Genomic DNA, 17772 nt, shown 5'->3' on the forward strand with positions numbered 1-17772 from the left:
AGCGGAGAGAGAGGAAAGGGGAAGTTGGTTGCAAGGGCAGATCCGCGAGCGTCGCGGGTCCCGGGCCGGTGCCAAGCGCTGGCTTTTCGTCGCTCCTGGCAGCGGGCGTCATAGAGCACGGTGGGCCGTGGCGACCGAGAGAGAGGCTCTATCTGCCCCGCCCGCTCTGGGTGGCGCGGAACAAGAGGTAAGGCCCGCCATTTTCCAAGGGGAAGGAACACGTGAAGAAAGTAATGGGCTTCCAGAGAGTAATTGTCCAGGCCCTCAATTGCTCAGTGCTTCGTCAAGGCCTTATTGCTGCCTCTCCCACTGTGAACGGCAATGCTGATGAGTCTGCTTGTTGGTGGCTATTTAATAGGAAAAGCTGCTTTCATTTTTTTGTAATTCCTTACCCAAACAGCAACAGCAGAAACAATGGGTGCGGCTGTATCTTTGTGATTGTTCATATCAGCAAATTTCAGTTCAGACAACTAATTCCAGGGGCTGGTAACACCCACCAGTAAACGAGGTGGGTAGGTCAAACAATCTAAGAGAAAAATGATCTCTAGAATATATTGAATGCCATAATTTTTCATTTTTGAATTCACAGGCACATAATAGGGGTGGTAGAATAATGTCACCACAAAGATGTCTACCTCTTAAGTCTCAGAACTTGTGAATATGCTACTTTACATGGCAAAAGGGACTTAGTTATGTGATTAAGGATCTTGAGGTGGGAAAACTAACCTGGATTATCCAGGTTAATGTACTCAAAAGGGTCTTTATAAAAGGGGAGGCAAGCAAGTCAGTAATCGGAGATGTGGCCGTTGAAGCAAAAGATAAGTACAAGCATGGTGACTGTAGTTAACAACACTGTGTATATTTTAAAGTTGTTAAAAGAGTAAACCTTAAAAATTCAGATCACAAGTAGAAACTATTCTCTATTCAAGGTGATAGATGTTAGACTATTGTAATCATTTTGTAATATACACATATCATTTTGTGTACCCTAAACTTAGACAATGTTATGTCTGTTTTGTCTAAAAACGAATTTAAAAAAATTTTAATTAAAAGCATCAAGAGATCAGAGTGATGTTAGGGGGCTGCGAACCAAAGAAAGCAGGCACCTTTGGAAACAGACAAAGAGAAAAAGGGATTCTCTCCCTGAAGCCTCCAAAAGAAGACCATGCCAAGACCTTGATTTTAGGCTTTTGGTCTCCAGAACAGTAAAGAGAATAAATTTGTGTTGTTTTAAACCACTAAGTTTGTAGTAATTTGTTATAGCAGCAGTAGGAAACTAATAAAACAGGTACTCAAATATTTTTACATAAAGTGCAAAGAAAGTTAGGAACTAAGGGTTAGCCATATCCTGGGCAGCCTCACTAAGGAATCGGCTCTAGTTTTGTTCTTCACAGTGCATTTCGTACTTGTACAGAAAGTCATTTTGTTCTTTTTGTAGGCCGAAAGGTAGAATTTCACTTCATTCTGCTTGATGAGACTGTGCTGTCACCATTTCCCAGGGATGCTTGTCTACTCTGTAGTCAAAGTTTTTTATGCAAAAGAGTCTAATAGATATTTTTCCAGAGATGTACAGATGGCCAATAAGCACATGAAGAGATGTTCGACATCACTAATCATTAGAGAAATGCAAATTAAAACCATGAGTTACCACTTCACACGCATTAGGATGGTTAATATAAAAATAAAAAACGAGGGTTGGCAAAGATGTGAAGAGTTTGGAACCCTTGTGCATTGCTGATGGGAATGTAAAATTGTATGGCTGCTGGAGAAAACTGGCAGTTCCTCAAAAAATTGAGCGTAGAATTAGCATATGACTCAGCAATTTCACTTTGACTGTATACCCAAAAGAATTTGAAAGCAGTCTCAAACAGGTATTTGTACAACCAGGTTTATCGCAGCATTATTCTCAGCCAAAAGATGGGGGGAAAAACATGTCCATCAGTAGTGAATGGAAAACAAAATGTGGTATGTACATACAATGGAATTTTATTCAGCCAAAAAAGGTATAAAATTAATAATACATGCTACAACATGGTTGGACTTTGAAGACATTATGCTATGTGAAAGAAGATAGACAAAAGGACAAATATTGTATGCTTTCACTTCAGAAATTAGAAAAGATATTACTAGGGGCTGAGAAGAGAGGGGAATAGGGAGTTATTGTTTAATAGGTACAGAGTTTCAGCATAGGATAATGAAAATTTTCTGGAGATGGGTACTGGTGATGGTTGTGCAACAATGTGAATATACTTAATGCTACTGAACTGTACACTGAAAAATGGTTTAAATAGTAAGTTTCGTGCGTATTATACCATGATAAAACATAAACAGAAGAAATTATTATATCTCAAACTTTAATTTTGGCTCTTTCTGGGCTGTGGATTTGTAAAGCTTTGCCTTTCCTCTGGTTTTCTTTTCCTGCAAAGAACACTTACTCAGTTGCCTGTATTGAGAAATGAGCCAATAAGTATGTGAACTAGATTGTAAATAAGCTCTTTCAGGACTAAGAATTTATTTGCTTTGTGCCTCTTCATAGTTCTGGTCATAGATCATCATCAATTCTTGGGTGAAAAAAAGGTACTTCCCAATCACTGAATCTGGACTCTTGTCAGAAAAAATGTAAATAAGATCCCCATCTCCTTTTTAAAAATTCTCAGTTATAAACCTCTTGAAACAATATAGGTTTAGCTATTTCTATAGAGAGCTGCTAAGAGACCTATCCATATTATCTGGAAGTTTTTTCATCTGTGCTAAACTTTCCTTATGAACAGTAACTACACACCAGTGGACAGATTTTTTTTTTTTTTTTTTTGCTGTTTGTTTTTTTAATTTAAGAATCAAATTTTGAAAGATGAAAGCTTTACTGGGTTAAAGTTTATAAACTAATTTTAAATTAGATTAGTTAAGTTTCATATTTTTTGAGTATTTAAAGGAGTAGCTCGAAATATCCAGTGCTATAATAAACACAGGAAGTTGAGAAATCTGAATGACATAGAGTCACAGACAAGGTAACGATCGAATTTTCCTTTAACTCCCACAAAGCAGAATTAGTAGCAGTCTTCTTGTCGCCATAGAACTTTGTAATGCCTATATTATAAAATGTATTATATTGCTTTATGCTTTTTCTCCTACCTTCTTTCTCCCCCCACCCCAATTAGATTGTGAGCTCAAGGACAGAGACCATATTTTATACTATTTTCTAAAACACCTGGCTAATATTTTTAGACAGAAGGAAAGAATGAACAGAAGTCACATAATACCTTGTAGAAATTTGTCATCTATTTAAAAGCCAGATGAATGCCATTATTGTATTGGTTTTGTAAGGACATTATTTGTATAATGTAAAAACCAGTGTATTTGTTCTTTGACATTACATAGCTTTTAACTATTGTATTTGAAAGATAGCATAATGAAAGAGAATCCTATAGTTTAGGTCTTACCATCCAGCTGTGTGATTTGGGGCAAGTCATTTAACTTCTGAGCTGCAGTTTCCTCATCTGCAAAATGGGATTATAAAACTTTTTATAGAGTTGTGGTGAGGAACATGTTTTAAAAATAATTTCCAAAAGTTAAAGTTTGTGTTCAAATATGAGATATTATTTTTATTACAGACTTTCGTCTACGTAATTATTCTAGACATATTATAAAAATATCAGATTTATTCATTCAGAAATATTAAGGGCCTACTCTGTGCCAGCCTATGTTCTGGACTCTGATTAATTCTCTAATACTAAAAATGTGTTCTCTTTCCTATAGCAAATAAATGACAAATCAAAGACACTGACTTAGGTGATGTATAAAAGTTTTATTTAATATTATGTACATAGTGTTAATAAAATATTCAAAATCTTTTCTAATTTATGCAAGTACACTTAATAATTGTGTACTGCCTACCTTTTATTTTACTCTGCTCATGACGATTATCATGAAACAGCATATAGATCAGTTGAAAAAGTTTCTCAGTTCACATGCATTTTAGAGAAATTAGGTAATAAGTAAACAGAATTCTTCATAATCTGCTGCCCAATAATACTGAATATCAAAATCTAAGTGAGCTTAGATTTTTTTTTTTTTGGCTTTATATTGGCTGTATTAGAGTAAAATAAAGCTAAATGATATTACCAAATTCCCAACTGGCAAAAATAGTTGTGTACTACCTCCCTTTCCCAGGCTCTTTATCTCATAGGTAGATGGGACTCAATAATGAATAACAATAAATTCCAAGAACAAGAAATGTGAACTTTAACATTTGAGTGATAAGTCACTAGATGCTACTGATTTGGGTGAGCAGCCAGATGATCCACCAGAAACTGTAATTAGTGTATTCTGTCAAAGTAAATTGTGGTAGGTTGTTAAAGTAATAGAACCAATGATTTACTCCTCCCTGTATTTAAACCCATGTGTTGGCTGCTCCCTTATTTAACTTCTGGTTGGGCCATATGATTTGCTTTGGCCAATGAGACATTAACAAATATGATAGGCAAGAGCTTAAAAATAACTTGCACGTCACAACCCTAAGATTGTCATGTGAAGGAGCCCTAGTTAACCTCTTAGAGCATAATACAGGGAGCAGAGACAAGCCATCTCAGCAGAGGCTCCATAGACCAAGCAGCCCCAGGCAATGCACAGCTTCACTGGTGACCCCAAGCAAGAAGAGTGAAAACTGCCCCCAGCCCAAAGTGCAGACCCACAAAATCATAAGCAAATAAAATGGTTATTTGGTAATAGTTTGTTATACAACAATTAACTTGTTATACAGCAAGTTAATTGACATACCACACTTCCCTAAATTGCAGGTCACAACTTAACTGTAAATTGAAATTCTGTTTTTGTGATCTATACTTGTTAATTCTTTAACTTGATACCAGCTACTTTAATTTACAACCTTTTGTAATTCTCTTTCTTTTTGATAATTAATACAAAGTCATTTGTGCCTGAAAGTTTCATGAATATTTTTACTTACAGGTATACCTCAGAGATATTGGTTCCAGATCATCAGTATAAAGCAAATATTGCAGTAAAGTGAGTCACACTTTTTTGTTTGCCAGAACATGTAAAAGTTAATGTACTATAGTCTATTAAGTGTGCAATAGCATTATGTCTTAAAAATGTATATACCTTAATGCAAAATACTTTATTGCTAAAAAATACCATTGTCTGAACGTTCAGCTAGTCGTAATCTTTTTGCTAGTGGGGATACTATCTTGCCTTGATGTTGATGGCTGTTGACTGATCGGGTTGGTAGTTGCTGAAGGTTGGGGTAACTATGACAATTTTTTAAAATAAGACAATGAAGTTTGCTGTTTTATCAACTAAGTTTATGTAATCTAATTGCTTTGTTGTCATTTCAACAATCTTCACAGCATCCTCACCAGGAGTAGAGTCCATCTCAAGAAACAACTTTCTTGCTCATTTCCTCTGGTGTGCCACTGAAGATCTCTGCTTCACCATGGGCCGCCGACCCGCCCGATGTTATCGCTATTGTAAGAATAAGCCATACCCAAAGTCTCGCTTCTGCCGAGGTGTCCCTGATGCCAAGATTCGAATCTTTGACCTGGGGCGGAAGAAGGCAAAAGTGGATGAGTTCCCACTCTGTGGCCACATGGTGTCGGATGAATATGAGCAGCTCTCTTCCGAAGCCCTGGAGGCTGCCCGTATTTGTGCCAACAAGTATATGGTGAAGAGCTGTGGCAAAGATGGTTTTCATATCCGAGTGCGGCTCCACCCCTTCCATGTCATCCGCATCAACAAGATGTTGTCCTGTGCTGGGGCTGATAGACTCCAGACAGGTATGCGGGGTGCCTTTGGAAAGCCCCAGGGCACAGTGGCCAGGGTCCACATTGGCCAGGTGATCATGTCCATCCGCACCAAGCTGCAGAACAAGGAGCATGTGATTGAGGCTCTACGCAGGGCCAAGTTCAAGTTCCCTGGTCGTCAAAAGATTCACATTTCCAAGAAATGGGGCTTTACTAAGTTTAATGCAGATGAGTTTGAAGATATGGTGGCTGAAAAGCGGCTCATCCCAGATGGCTGTGGGGTCAAATACATCCCTAATCGTGGCCCCCTGGACAAATGGCGTGCCCTGCACTCATGAGTCTTCATGCTGCCTCTCTTCCACTAATAAATCCTTATTTCTGTCAAAAAAAAAAAAAAAAAAAAAAACCAAAAAAAACAAAAAAACAAAAACAAAAAAAAGAACCAAAAAACCCCCCCACTTTCTTTGCTCATTCATAAGCAACTTCTTATCTATTAGTTTTATCGCGAGATTGCAGCTATTCAGTCACATCTTCAGGCTTCACTTCTAATTCTAGTTCTCTTGCTGTTTCCACCATATCTGCAGCTACTTCCTCCTCTGAAGTCTCGAACCCCTCAGTCATCCACGAGTGTTAGAATCTACTTCTTCCAAAATCCTGTTAATGTTGATATTTTGACCTCTTCCCAAGAATCACAAATGTTCTTAATGGCATCTAGAATGGTGAATCCTTTCAGAAGGTTTTGATTTACTTAGCCCAGATATGTCAGAAGAGTCACCGTCTATGACAGCTATATCCTTACAATTATATTTCTTAAAGAGTAAAACTTGGAAGTCATAATTACTCCTTGATCCATGGGCTGCAGAATGGATGCCATGTTAGCAGGCATGAAAACAATCTTGTACATTTCCATCAGAGCTTATGGGTGACCAGGTGCATTGTTAAGGAGCAGCAATGTTTTGAAAGTAATTTTTTCTTTTGAGCAATAGATCTTAACAGTAAGCTTAAAATATTCAGCAAGCCATCTTGTAAATAGATGTGCTTTCATCCAGGCTTTGTTCCATTTATGGAGCACTGACAGAGTAGATTTAGCATAATTCTTAAGGGCCCTACAATTTTTGGAATGGTACATGAGAATTGACTTATACTGAAAGTCACCAGTTGGATTAACCCTTAGTAAGAAAGCCTGTTCTTTGAAGCCTTGAAACCAGGCATTGACTTCTCTGTAGCTATGAAAGTCCTACATGGCATCTTCCAATAGAAGGCTATTTCATCTACTTTGAAAATCTGTTTAGTGTAGCCACCTTCATTAATTATCTTAACTAGATCTGGATAACTTGCTGCAGCTTCTACATCAGCACTTGCTTAACCTTACGCTTTTATGTTATAAAGACAGCTTCTTTCCTTAAACTTCATGAACCAGTCTCTGCTAGTTTCAAACTTTTTCTGCAGCTTCTTCATCCCTCTCAGCCTTTATAGAACTGAAGAGAGGGCCTTGCTCTGGGTTAGGCTTTGACTTAAGGGAATGTTGTTGGTTTATCCAGACCATTAAAATTTCCTTTATCATCAATAAGGCTGTTTTGTTCTGTTTTGATTTTTTGTCATTCATGTGTTCACTGGAGTGTAGCACTTTTAATTTCCTTCAAGAACTTTGCATTTACAACTTGGCTAACCTGGTACAAGAGGGTTAGCTTTTGGCCTGTCAGCCTTCAACATGCCTTCCTCGCTAAGTAAGCTTAACCATTTCTAGCTTTTGATTTAAAGTGAGAGACTTGACTCTTCCTTTCACTTGAACACTTAGGCCATTTTGACGTTTGAATACTTATATTTTTCATAAACAATTACTGCTTGAAAGTTTACAAGAAAGTAAGGGGTTAACTGACCTTAGGGTCTTATAGTGAATCAGAAGAAACTAGAAGAATGATATCTAGGTCTTCTGACTAATGTTAACATATTTATTCATAATCTTCCCCAAAGTGGCCAAGGGCAAATCCTGTGGCTATCTCCAAGATGGGCCGTGGGTTGAAGGAGAAATAGTGAAGGAAAAGATGCGTCGTTTTGGCAGAAATCAGGTGTTGTCTACCGATTTACACTCCATAACATTTTAAAGGTCATTTCCCCCCTCCCCCCCCGCCTCCATAGTTCATCCTTATAATAAAGCAGATGTCATTCCCATCTTAAGAGAATGACGAAGATAACCTATGGAGCATTCAATCAAACCCTGTCAAAATGTACTGGTTTTAAGGAATATAAGGTATCCCTACTTAAATTTGCTCTTTAACCCTTAGACCTAGAAGGACTCAACACTGACTTCTGGCAAGGAACACCTGGATTCTAATTTAATACCTGACTTCCAGACTCATCTCCCTCAGTACTTCCTGGTCTATTCACTTCCCTGTACCCTTTTATCTTACCTCACCTCTTAGTGTTCCTCAAACCCTACGCTGGGTAGAGGCCCAGCTACTAGATGTTAAGGAAAAGTCTGAAATGTCCATGCTGACTTAGCACCAAATTGGCATAAGCTTTATATATTATGACCATGTGTGTACATTTCTTCAGCTCTGCATTATTTTGGGGAACAGTATATTGGTGTTTTGGAAAGATGGTCTTTAGAGCTACAGACGAGGGCTCTCAAAAGTCAGATCAGTTTCTCCTTCACTGGTTTAAGTTATAACCACTTAACACTTGTCAGAGTGCTGTCTATGGTGCCAGCTATATTCACAAAGCAACAAAACAAGCATGGAATACAGGTCTTAAGATTTTAGATTTAACCCGTTTTTTTCCTCCTCTGTAATATGGAATGACTAAATGACAGTTTTTAGAAGCACCGTGGCATAGTGATTAAATGCATAAGCTCTAAAGCCAGACCCATGTAGGATGATAATCAAATCCTAGCACTGATGTTTATTAGCTTTATAGTGTTGAGCAAGTAGTATACCTTCTGTGCCTTAGTTTCCTCATTACAGATAGATAAATTATCAGGGGTGCTATGAAGATTAGACGAAGCGTGTCCAGTGCTTAGAAGAGTAGCACACAGTAAGTGTTCAATTAGTTACTGTTATTGTCAGCTATTGGTTTAAATTGGAAAATATATATAAAGCCCTCAGCACGCAGCCCTTGGCATGTAAATGGTCAAAAAATGAAGATATGATTGTTGGTAATAACAGGTACCATGCTTTATTGGAAATAATTTGGATTAGTAGGTTACACTTTGAGGAGGAATATTCATCTGTGGGATGAATATTAACTTTTAGAGGCAAAAGGGCTCCTTCAAAATCAGTTACACTGCTTTATTTTTTTTTTAAAAAAGAAGGGAGAAGGCAAGGAGAACAGGAAGGTTTTAACTTCTTTTGATGGCATTGTCACCATTGAGGCCACTTGGAGTTCCAGTAATACACACCTCTAGGTCTTTTTCACTGCCGAAGAAATGGATTTCAACTCAGTGAATATGAGAAATATTCGTTTATTAAAAACACTATGTGGTAGAAGACGAGTTAAGCCTAAAACTGGCTAGCCCCGTGGAAATGAGATTGCATACCCCTCAAGTGTGTGTGTGGGGGGCGGGGGGGGTTACACATCACGTAGGTATGGCAAAGGCACATCTGGCATACGGCACTAATTATCTCCTTGTCTTTGACTTACAAAGGATAAAAATAAAGTGTCCCATGAAAACATATTAAAAACAAAAGCTTTTTAAAAATGATGAATGTAAATACATTTGTTTTTATATAGCTATATAAAATAATTCATTTATATGCTGTTTCTTTAGAGCTAAATGTTAGGGATAATTTTTTTAGACCTCTTTATCTCCCACTTGAACCTATGCCATTCTAGGGAAATTAATTATGCAGACATAAATACATGGGTGGGCTGTGTATGTCCATGGACACTGGTATTTCTCTTTTCGAATAATAACTTCTTGGATGATACTTTAAAAGAATAAATATCCACTAAATAGTTGTTTACTTAATATGAATGTTGTATTTTTTTCTTTGTTGAAATGACACAAATGATTTCTTATAGAACAACACACTGGTACCAAATTTTAATGCTTATTTTTCCTAACTGTGCTTCCTGGGAAGCAACATATAACTCAATTTATTAGATGATAGTGCTTTTAAACTGTTGACATTCTTCATGGTTGCTGTATGGAAAGAGACCTGGGCTTTTGCTGGTCAATGTTTCCTATTCCCTTCTTTATTTCTCATTGCTTCTCTCATCTGTTTACCTTTCTTTCCCTTCCCCTTTCTACTCTGGATATGCTGTCTCTATCACATCCCTTTTAAATAATTATTAATCCCTTTAGAATTCCTTTATCCATTAAAGATAAATCGGCTTCTTTATTGATCTTAGTAGTAATTATTGGTATTTATCTAGCATATTGGCATCTTCTCAGTAAGTCTTATCTGTATATTAACATTGAGACCGTAATAGAAGAGGAAAATATGTACTCTAAAAATTATTTGGACCACGTTCATTTGCGTGGGCAATAGCATTTGTACTGAATTCTTGGCAACAAAAATGTAGGGACTTGGAGCCAAAAAAATGATGGCAGCTGGTACACCGTCTGGCACCAGGCCGACTTCTTTGGTCCTTTGCACGACGAGGAATTGCAGGCTTCATTTACTCCTTCACTTTTGTCTGATTCCTTCCTTGAGGCGGCCGAATGGGAAAGGGAAGGCTGTTAGGAAACTGTTAAAAGTGAAGATCAGGAATGTTTGCCTATTTAAATAGGTGAAAATAAGGCAGTAATTTAGGGGGTTGTAAGCATGCGAGGAGGTTGTCAGCAGTGTGTGGTGAGCGAGGATTAAGGGATCACCTGAGTTGGAGAATTACAAATGGTTCTGACACCTGCAGCAAAATTTTCCATCAACAGACGGTGTCCTGGGGGGACAGGGAGGCGCAGAACAGAGCCGTTTTGGCAGCCATTGGTAGCACCTCCTCCCCGGTGGGGGAGCTGTTGTTGGGACCCCTCCCCCTCGCCGCGGAGGGCGGCCGGGCGGGCGGGGCCCGGAGCCTCTTAGCCGTCACTCAGCGGGCCGCGGTTGCTCTCCGCCCCGCGCCCGGCACGCACTTCGGGGCCGCCCCCGCCCCCGCCCCGCCTCGGGCTTTGCCAGCTTAAGTCACAACACTGCCCCACTGCCAGGGTGCGCCCGGGCAGCTGCGGGCCCGGCGCCGGGTGGCGGCGCTGAGGGGTCGCCCAGAGGTGCTCACGGGCGTCTGTTGGAGCGGTTCCCTCCGTGGGCCGCCGGCGAGGGCATGAGCACGGACTCCCTCTGCCTCCGGAGCCGCCGCGAGAGCGGCGAGGGGAGGAGGCGCCGCGCAGAGGCCACCGTCCAGGGCAGCGCCAGGGGACAGCAGGGCAGGAAATGTGCCTGTCCTTAGCGGTAAAGGAAGCAGCATGCACCCCGATGCCACCGACAGCAGCCGTGCCGGCCTCAGCACCGTGCCGGCCGTGGGGGCCCCGGGCGAGCGGCGGCCGGAGCCCCGGGAGGACGCGGCGGCCCCGAGGGGCCCTGGCGGCGGGAGTTGGCGGGTGCCAGTGGCGGTGGCCGCACTCTCCGCCTTGTCCCTCTCTTACCTGGGGCCCGGCTGCTGGCAGGATGCAGGAGGCGCGGGGCCATGCACCATCCTGCTCAGGCTCAGCTTGTACCTGGGCTGCGCTGCGGCCGCCTTTCTGCTGGGCACCCTGTTCTCCCTTGTCTGCCGGAGCCCACGAGCCCCGCCGCCCGATTTCGCCGCCGCCTGGAGACACCTGGCGGCGGCCGTCCGCCGCGGGCCGGGGGTAAGTACCGGTCTCCCCCATCTCCTGTGCCCCTGCCTCGGCCCGGCCCGGCCCTCCCGGCTTCCGGTGCCAGCCGCCCGCTCTCGGAGATACGGTGGTCGCGGCGGGGCCCCGTCCTCTCTGGCCCCGGCGCCCCAGCTCGAAACTGGAAGCCGGGGAGAGAGACGCGGCTGGGGTTGCCGGGAGGGCGGGCGGATGCGAGCGCTCCCTCGGCCCCCGCGGGCGGTTCGGGCTCCCTCCATGGGGCTGGCGGAGATGCGCGGTATTAGGTGGTGTAGTCGCTCCGCAACCGTCCTCGGCTACCACCTCGCTAGTCGAATAGTCATCCCGATTCTTCGATGCTGCTCTGCAGCTGGTGAGTGGATGAAAGGGGAACACAGTGTTTTCTATACCCTGTGTCAGTCGTTATAGTTGGTTCTTCCAACCGTTCTCTGTGGGAGGTAACTTCATGAGCATTTACTGTGGAGGAAACTTGGCTCAGAGGGACAAACTTGGCCCAGGTCACTCACCCAGTCCCTCACACCCAAGCCCGTGTGCCTTATACCACAACATCCTGTCTCCACCATGTTGAGAAGTAATGCAGTCCTGGCCAGTTTCTGTTTAGAAACAGATTTAGAAAGGGGATGCAAGAAATCACTAGTGTGCAACAGAAGGAAAGCTCTCATCGGCGAAGTATAGGACCGTAGGGCAGTGCTTAGGGAATATAGGAAAGAACAGTATCTAAAATGAGCTCTTCTCTTCCTTAGTGCCAAACTACTAACTTTCTCTGCCTCCCATCTTCTGTCTCATAATCCTTTAAATGAAATCGATTCTATCATAGCCTGACCCTCACTGCTGGACTTAATGATACTATCATCAAACTGAAGTTGCCCAAGCACTTTGGGGTAAGGGAAATGGCAGTGGCTCATCTTTATAAGAATATTTGTTAGAGGGACCATTATCCCTTGAGTTTTGTATTGATTTGTGGTATGACCTCCTTACTCCTGTAAAAATCATCACGCTCTTCACTGAAATTTCCCTTTCCTGAGTCTGAATACAGCGCTGAGATAATTGCTGAAGGGTTGTAGGTAAGGCAGTCAGGCATCCTCACTCAGTAAGTTGATCAGCAATTCACTATGTTAAAGAATACTATATTTAAGAAGTAGTCTCAAAAATTAGTAATATTAATTTTCCTTAAAAACCTCCATTTAGCTTTCCAATTTTTTTTTCATGTCTAATTAGCAAGAGTTGGTGAGCAGATGTATTTTTCCTCTTGCTTTCCTCTACATTGATAAAAAATAAGGACCTCAAGATTTTACCAGTTGGGTTATTGATCACTGATCAAGTATAAGTGACATCATTGTTCATTATAAATTATGTTGCAGTTCTTTAGAGTATTGTAACAAGTTGAGTCAGTATGCATTTATTGAGTATTTTGTACAAGCCAGATATTATTCTGGAAGCAGGAATTGAATCAAGACACAAGAAAGCCCTCCTCTCTGGAGATTATATTCTTAGGGGAGATAGAACAATAAACAAATGAAATACTTCAGAATAGTGGGAAATGCTTATGAAACAAAAATTAATTAAGAGTTAAGTGATTAATCTGTCAATCACTGATAGAGCGGGGGGGCAGGGGGGAAGAGTTAAGTGATTAAGAGTGCCTAGTGTATGGAGACAGGAAATTTAGAAGATGAGGCCAGGGTCAAAGCCACAGTACTGCATGCAGTCCACCTCTGAGGGCCTGGAAGCCTCATGTTGTGGGTTACCATTCTGTTACCTGGAAAACGTCTCAGCTCATTTGCATCTCTGGGTAGATAAAACTTGGATTATCATCCAGAAAGGTGATTTCATACAAGAATTAGAGAAAATAATACTTTAAAGTTGAAAGAAAATGAAGCAGCATATATAAATCTCATGTATACTATCTGAAGATTTCAGGTAATAGAAGAGGTGAAGTATAATCGAAGGAAAGTTGATTATTGGTCAATTTTTTAGAATTTGTGTTCTTATAATACCTTAAATAAGAAAATAAGTACATTAGAAAATTTACTTTGTAAGTTATGTGTTACTTAGAATTGAAATGCATTTATTCACATAAATTTTTTTTTAGTACCTGTGCTTTTAGTTATGCTGTATCTCCAATAATGTGTGTTTAAGGTGTTTTTTTTTCCCCCCAAAATGTTCTCTTCCTTATGAATGGAAGCATAAGCATGTGGTGTAGTATAAAATATCTGTCAGTTCTGTGGGGGTAGGAGCTGGACTACACAGGTCACCTAACATATGTGGAGGGGGAGGCTGTTTAGTAGAAAACCAAATGGTGCCTCTTAAGATACAATGACTGTTTTACTACAGAAATTTTGGTTCAGAAGAATCCTCATTTATTCTTACACATTTTGGATTTTAAGTGTCAGCTAGACATGGCAGACACTGGGATCTACCTTTCTTTCCATCTGTCTATCCATCCTTCCTTCCCTCCTTCCTTCCTTTCTTCCTTTTTTTTTTTTTCTCTTCTTCTTCTTGGCTTCTGTCTACAGAGGAAAAAATGCATACATTATTAAAAGTAGGCAACTAGAGAAGCCTAAACTAAAAGGGAGAAGGTGTTTTCATGTCTAGGAGTGTTCAAGTGCTCTGCATGCTTCAGAGTGTAGTTATTGGCTGTAAACGCCATGTCGTCAGGACTCATGGTTGACCCTTTTTGTTATCCCTTGCACCTGTTAGGAGCTCATGAAGTGTTCGCTGATGATAATAAAGGAAATTATGTGTTTCGTAGTCACTAACTTAGTCCTTTCTCCTCCAATTATGTAGTACTTATTGGGCATCTCTGATGTGCAAAGATTTTGATTTTACTTGGGTGGGAATCACTATTTATTAAAGTAGTAAAAATAAATTTAATCTCAGGTAGAAATAATATCCAGTATTTTCAGGTACTAAGGAAACTTTGTATCAGGTGAGGAAGGTTGACGCTAAAGTCTTGACAGTCGAAATCTGGACCTCATTTTAGAAAAACTTAGACTTGGTTGCAAGTTAGCAGACTGGAACTGTGACACTTTGAGGCTGGCCTTCTCATGTGATAATTGGTAGTCCAGCTTTGCTGAGTAAGCTGTCACAGTCCAGGGTTGTAGTTCCGTCTTGTGCCAGATCAGTTAACTCACCTCGACCAAGAGCCTCAGATTCACTAGCCACGGTTACTCATTGACTTTAGGCAACAGCAAAAGAAATATGGCAAAAGTGAATCAATAGTTTAGAAAACTTATTTTCATTAGTGGACCAGCATTCCAAAGTGCATTGTCATAAAACAGGAAAAGGAAACTTCATTCTTACATTTTGATGATCGAAGGTAAAAAAGAATAGCTTCTTTAACTATCAATTATTTACATAATCTATGAATTTTCTTTTTTTTTTTTACATTGTAGTTTATTATATACCTCTTGATTTATGTCCCATAAGTTCAAAAATAAGTAAGCAATTAATGAGGATTGGAGGGCTGATACAAGAAAGTCCACAAAAGTCAGGTACTAATAGTATACGGGAAGCTAAGGTATACTTCCATTTAAACAAAACAGTAATGAAGGACTTTTCAAAGTTTAGGCAGAAAAGTTCAAGTTCATCAAATCTAATGAATAAGCATTTACTGAATGTCTGCTACCTATCTGCTATTCTGATCTTGTCAGATCTTTTTTTTTTTTTTTGCCTAGTTAGTTTCTGAGTGCCAATGCCAGGCACATAGTAGGCTCTCAGCAGACGGATTTTGTCTGAATGAATGGATTATTGTTTGAGATGAGAACAAATTTAAGTATGCCATTGACATTTTTAAATTTAAAATTTTGACCAGTTCCTAGAGAAGGATCAGAACCTTGCAATTGGTGTCACTAAGAACTTGGATAATTGCTTTCTCTAAGTGCGTGGCAGTGCTTTTAGTGTTGGGAAGATTCAAAGATGAACAAGATACTCCCTGTGCCTGCCCTCTCAGGCTGTGTAGATTGGTCTGATAGAGAAGACTGTGTGGAAGGGCAGATGTTTATAGAGATAGTAAAAATGTTCACACAGCAATCCATGGTGCCAATTGGCTTGGGTAGAACTTCTAGAATTCCTAAATCAGTTCTTTTACTAATACAAAAGTTCTTTGAGTAAAACAGATTTAATTTAGTTACTTGAGGGGAAAAAGGAAAAGAAATAGGAGTTAGGGATACTAAACACAGCCTCTTTGTGACTTCCTTTATTATGCTAATCCGATAAACTAATCTTCAATAATTTGATAATGGATAATGGCATAATACACTTACCGTCTTCAGAATATTTGTTTGAATTTTAACTAGGGTATTTAAGTCATGGCGACTAGTGAGAAAAATATTTTTGAAGAAGATGGCTTTTTGAGAACCTCTTTAATTCTAGGATTTTATCTAACGCTTGCTATGGTGTAGGGTTGTTTTATGTTAAATTCATACTATTCATAATTTTTAAATGTAATTTTTTACATTTGTTATACAATCACATGGTTAAAAAAAAAACAAAGCATATGAAAAGGAATACATTGAAAGTCTCTCTTCCCTACAGCCACTAATAATAGTTGTTTATTCTTCCAGATATATATTGTACATTTATAAGCAAATGCCAGTATGTATTAAAAAGAAAAAGGTTTTGATACCTGTAATACCTGGAAATAAAAACAGTAATTACACATAAAGGAAAATCATTTATTTTCTGTATCTTTGTTATGAAGGAACTATTTCTTAAAGTTAGTAAATGTAAGATGAAGTTATATATGAACAGTGATAACTTCGAAGTAGGAAGATACAATACACAGTTAAACCTAGGACATAAGAAAAGCTAATCAAAACCTGCAAATGTATCCTAAGAAAGGAAGAAAGTGTGTATTTGAGTTTAGCAAAACTATCTGAAGGAGGCAATATGTACTTTCATAATCTGTACAAAAAAAATAAACCAAGCAAATTGTTTTAGACACGGAGTACATGTACCATTTGGGATTTGAGTTGCCAGTGACCATATGAGGTGAATCATAGGAGCTGGGATTGGAAAGGTAGTTTTGGCCAGGTCGTGGAAGCCCTCATTTAAGAGAGTAGAATTGGAGTTTAGTCTGTAGGTATGGCAGCTACTGACATTTTCTGAGCACTGGAGTGATAGCATCAGAGCTGGGCTTTAGAAATGTTAAATGGTAATGTGATTGGGATGGGCTTAAAAAAAATACTGTACAGTTGCAGTGATGAAAACTGAGAGTCAGTGAAGCCGTGTGAAGGAACAAGAGGCAATAAATTCAAGAGTGAGTGAGATTTTTCTTTGATATTAATTATCATTGGTTATCATTACAGATAGGTTTATGAATCTTTTCAAGACTGCCCTAACATTCTCTTTAAACAAATTCAGCACCAAACCAAAGAGTTCTATTGTTTATTTACAAATGTGAAGACTGAGATCTCCAAACTTGAACATTCTACTTGGAGTCTAAATTATGGTCATTCTCAGGAGTTTTATTTCTAAGTCTTGAATCTTAAGCTGCTTTTGTCTTGGGTGCACATTATGATATCACCTTCGGAATTAAATGTTGCCTTCTTAACAATATCTTAGATTTCATTTCCCAATCTTATTATTTTGGCTATAGGACGTGCCCTAGATTCCTTGTGAGTCCTTGTAGGCAGAATAGTGCGTACAATTGTACTAAAAAGATGACTCAGCAAGTTTGGTATTGAGGGCTCAGCCTTTAGAAAATGAAGTGTCTCTGGAAGGTTGTCAGTATTAAAATGATGGCATGCAAACTTGGAACTTATGTTTTCATCCTTCACTGTTAGGTTGCTTTTTAAACGAGGGTTGATTGGTCAGGTGATGATGACAGGGACAGCTAGGCACCTCTTCTCAGAGGATCTCTTGAATACCCTGAGGGCCAGGCCCTCATTCCAGTTAGTCATTTCCACATCATGCTTTAGTGCTGGGGTGTGTGATTCTGTGGTTTCTCCAAACACAGTGGAACTTTCCAGAAAGTAGAATGGATTGGTTGTGTTTTAGTTGGTTTCTCAGTTCAGTTGCTGCTTTGGGAGAATGTAATTAGGATTGTGAGGGGTGCCAGCTCTGTCCCTGGGGCTGGCATGTGGGTATCAGTTAACTCTAGGCACTGGCCAGTCCTGGTACATTTGTCAGCTTGCCTGAGGTTTCCATGTATGAATAGCCACCAGCTGGTTGAAAAGAGCGGTGAACGTGGTAACTCCAAGCAAAGTGAGTCTAAGGCCAAGGGAAGAAGGA

General features: G+C 40.0%; 2 protein-coding genes across 5 annotated transcripts in view; both read left to right on the forward strand.

Moving 5' to 3' along the window:
- Positions 1-6: 6 nt before the first annotated feature.
- Positions 7-7326, forward strand: LOC120618452 (60S ribosomal protein L10). The gene is made up of 3 exons (XM_039882679.1): positions 7-187; positions 4966-5022; positions 5364-7326. The coding sequence occupies exon 3, from the start codon at positions 5450-5452 to the stop codon at positions 6092-6094; it is 645 nt and encodes a 214-aa protein (XP_039738613.1). The 5' UTR covers positions 7-187; positions 4966-5022; positions 5364-5449; the 3' UTR covers positions 6095-7326.
- Positions 7327-11126: 3800 nt separating this feature from the next.
- SNX25 (sorting nexin 25) overlaps positions 11127-17772 on the forward strand; it is a 104857-nt gene continuing 98211 nt past the window's right edge. For 3 of the 4 annotated variants that reach the window (XM_039882664.1, XM_039882662.1, XM_039882665.1), the window contains exon 1: positions 11127-11538. In XM_039882664.1, the coding sequence (XP_039738598.1) occupies positions 11155-11538 (384 nt within the window). In that variant the 5' untranslated portion in view covers positions 11127-11154. Of the gene's footprint in view, positions 11539-11599; positions 11894-17772 lie in introns of those variants that run through there. The other variant, XM_039882663.1, reaches the window with a different exon arrangement.

This window comes from Pteropus medius, unplaced genomic scaffold (assembly GCF_902729225.1).
Source record: "Pteropus medius unplaced genomic scaffold, Ma_sr-lr_union100, whole genome shotgun sequence".
NCBI classification, from domain to species: domain Eukaryota; kingdom Metazoa; phylum Chordata; class Mammalia; order Chiroptera; family Pteropodidae; genus Pteropus; species Pteropus medius.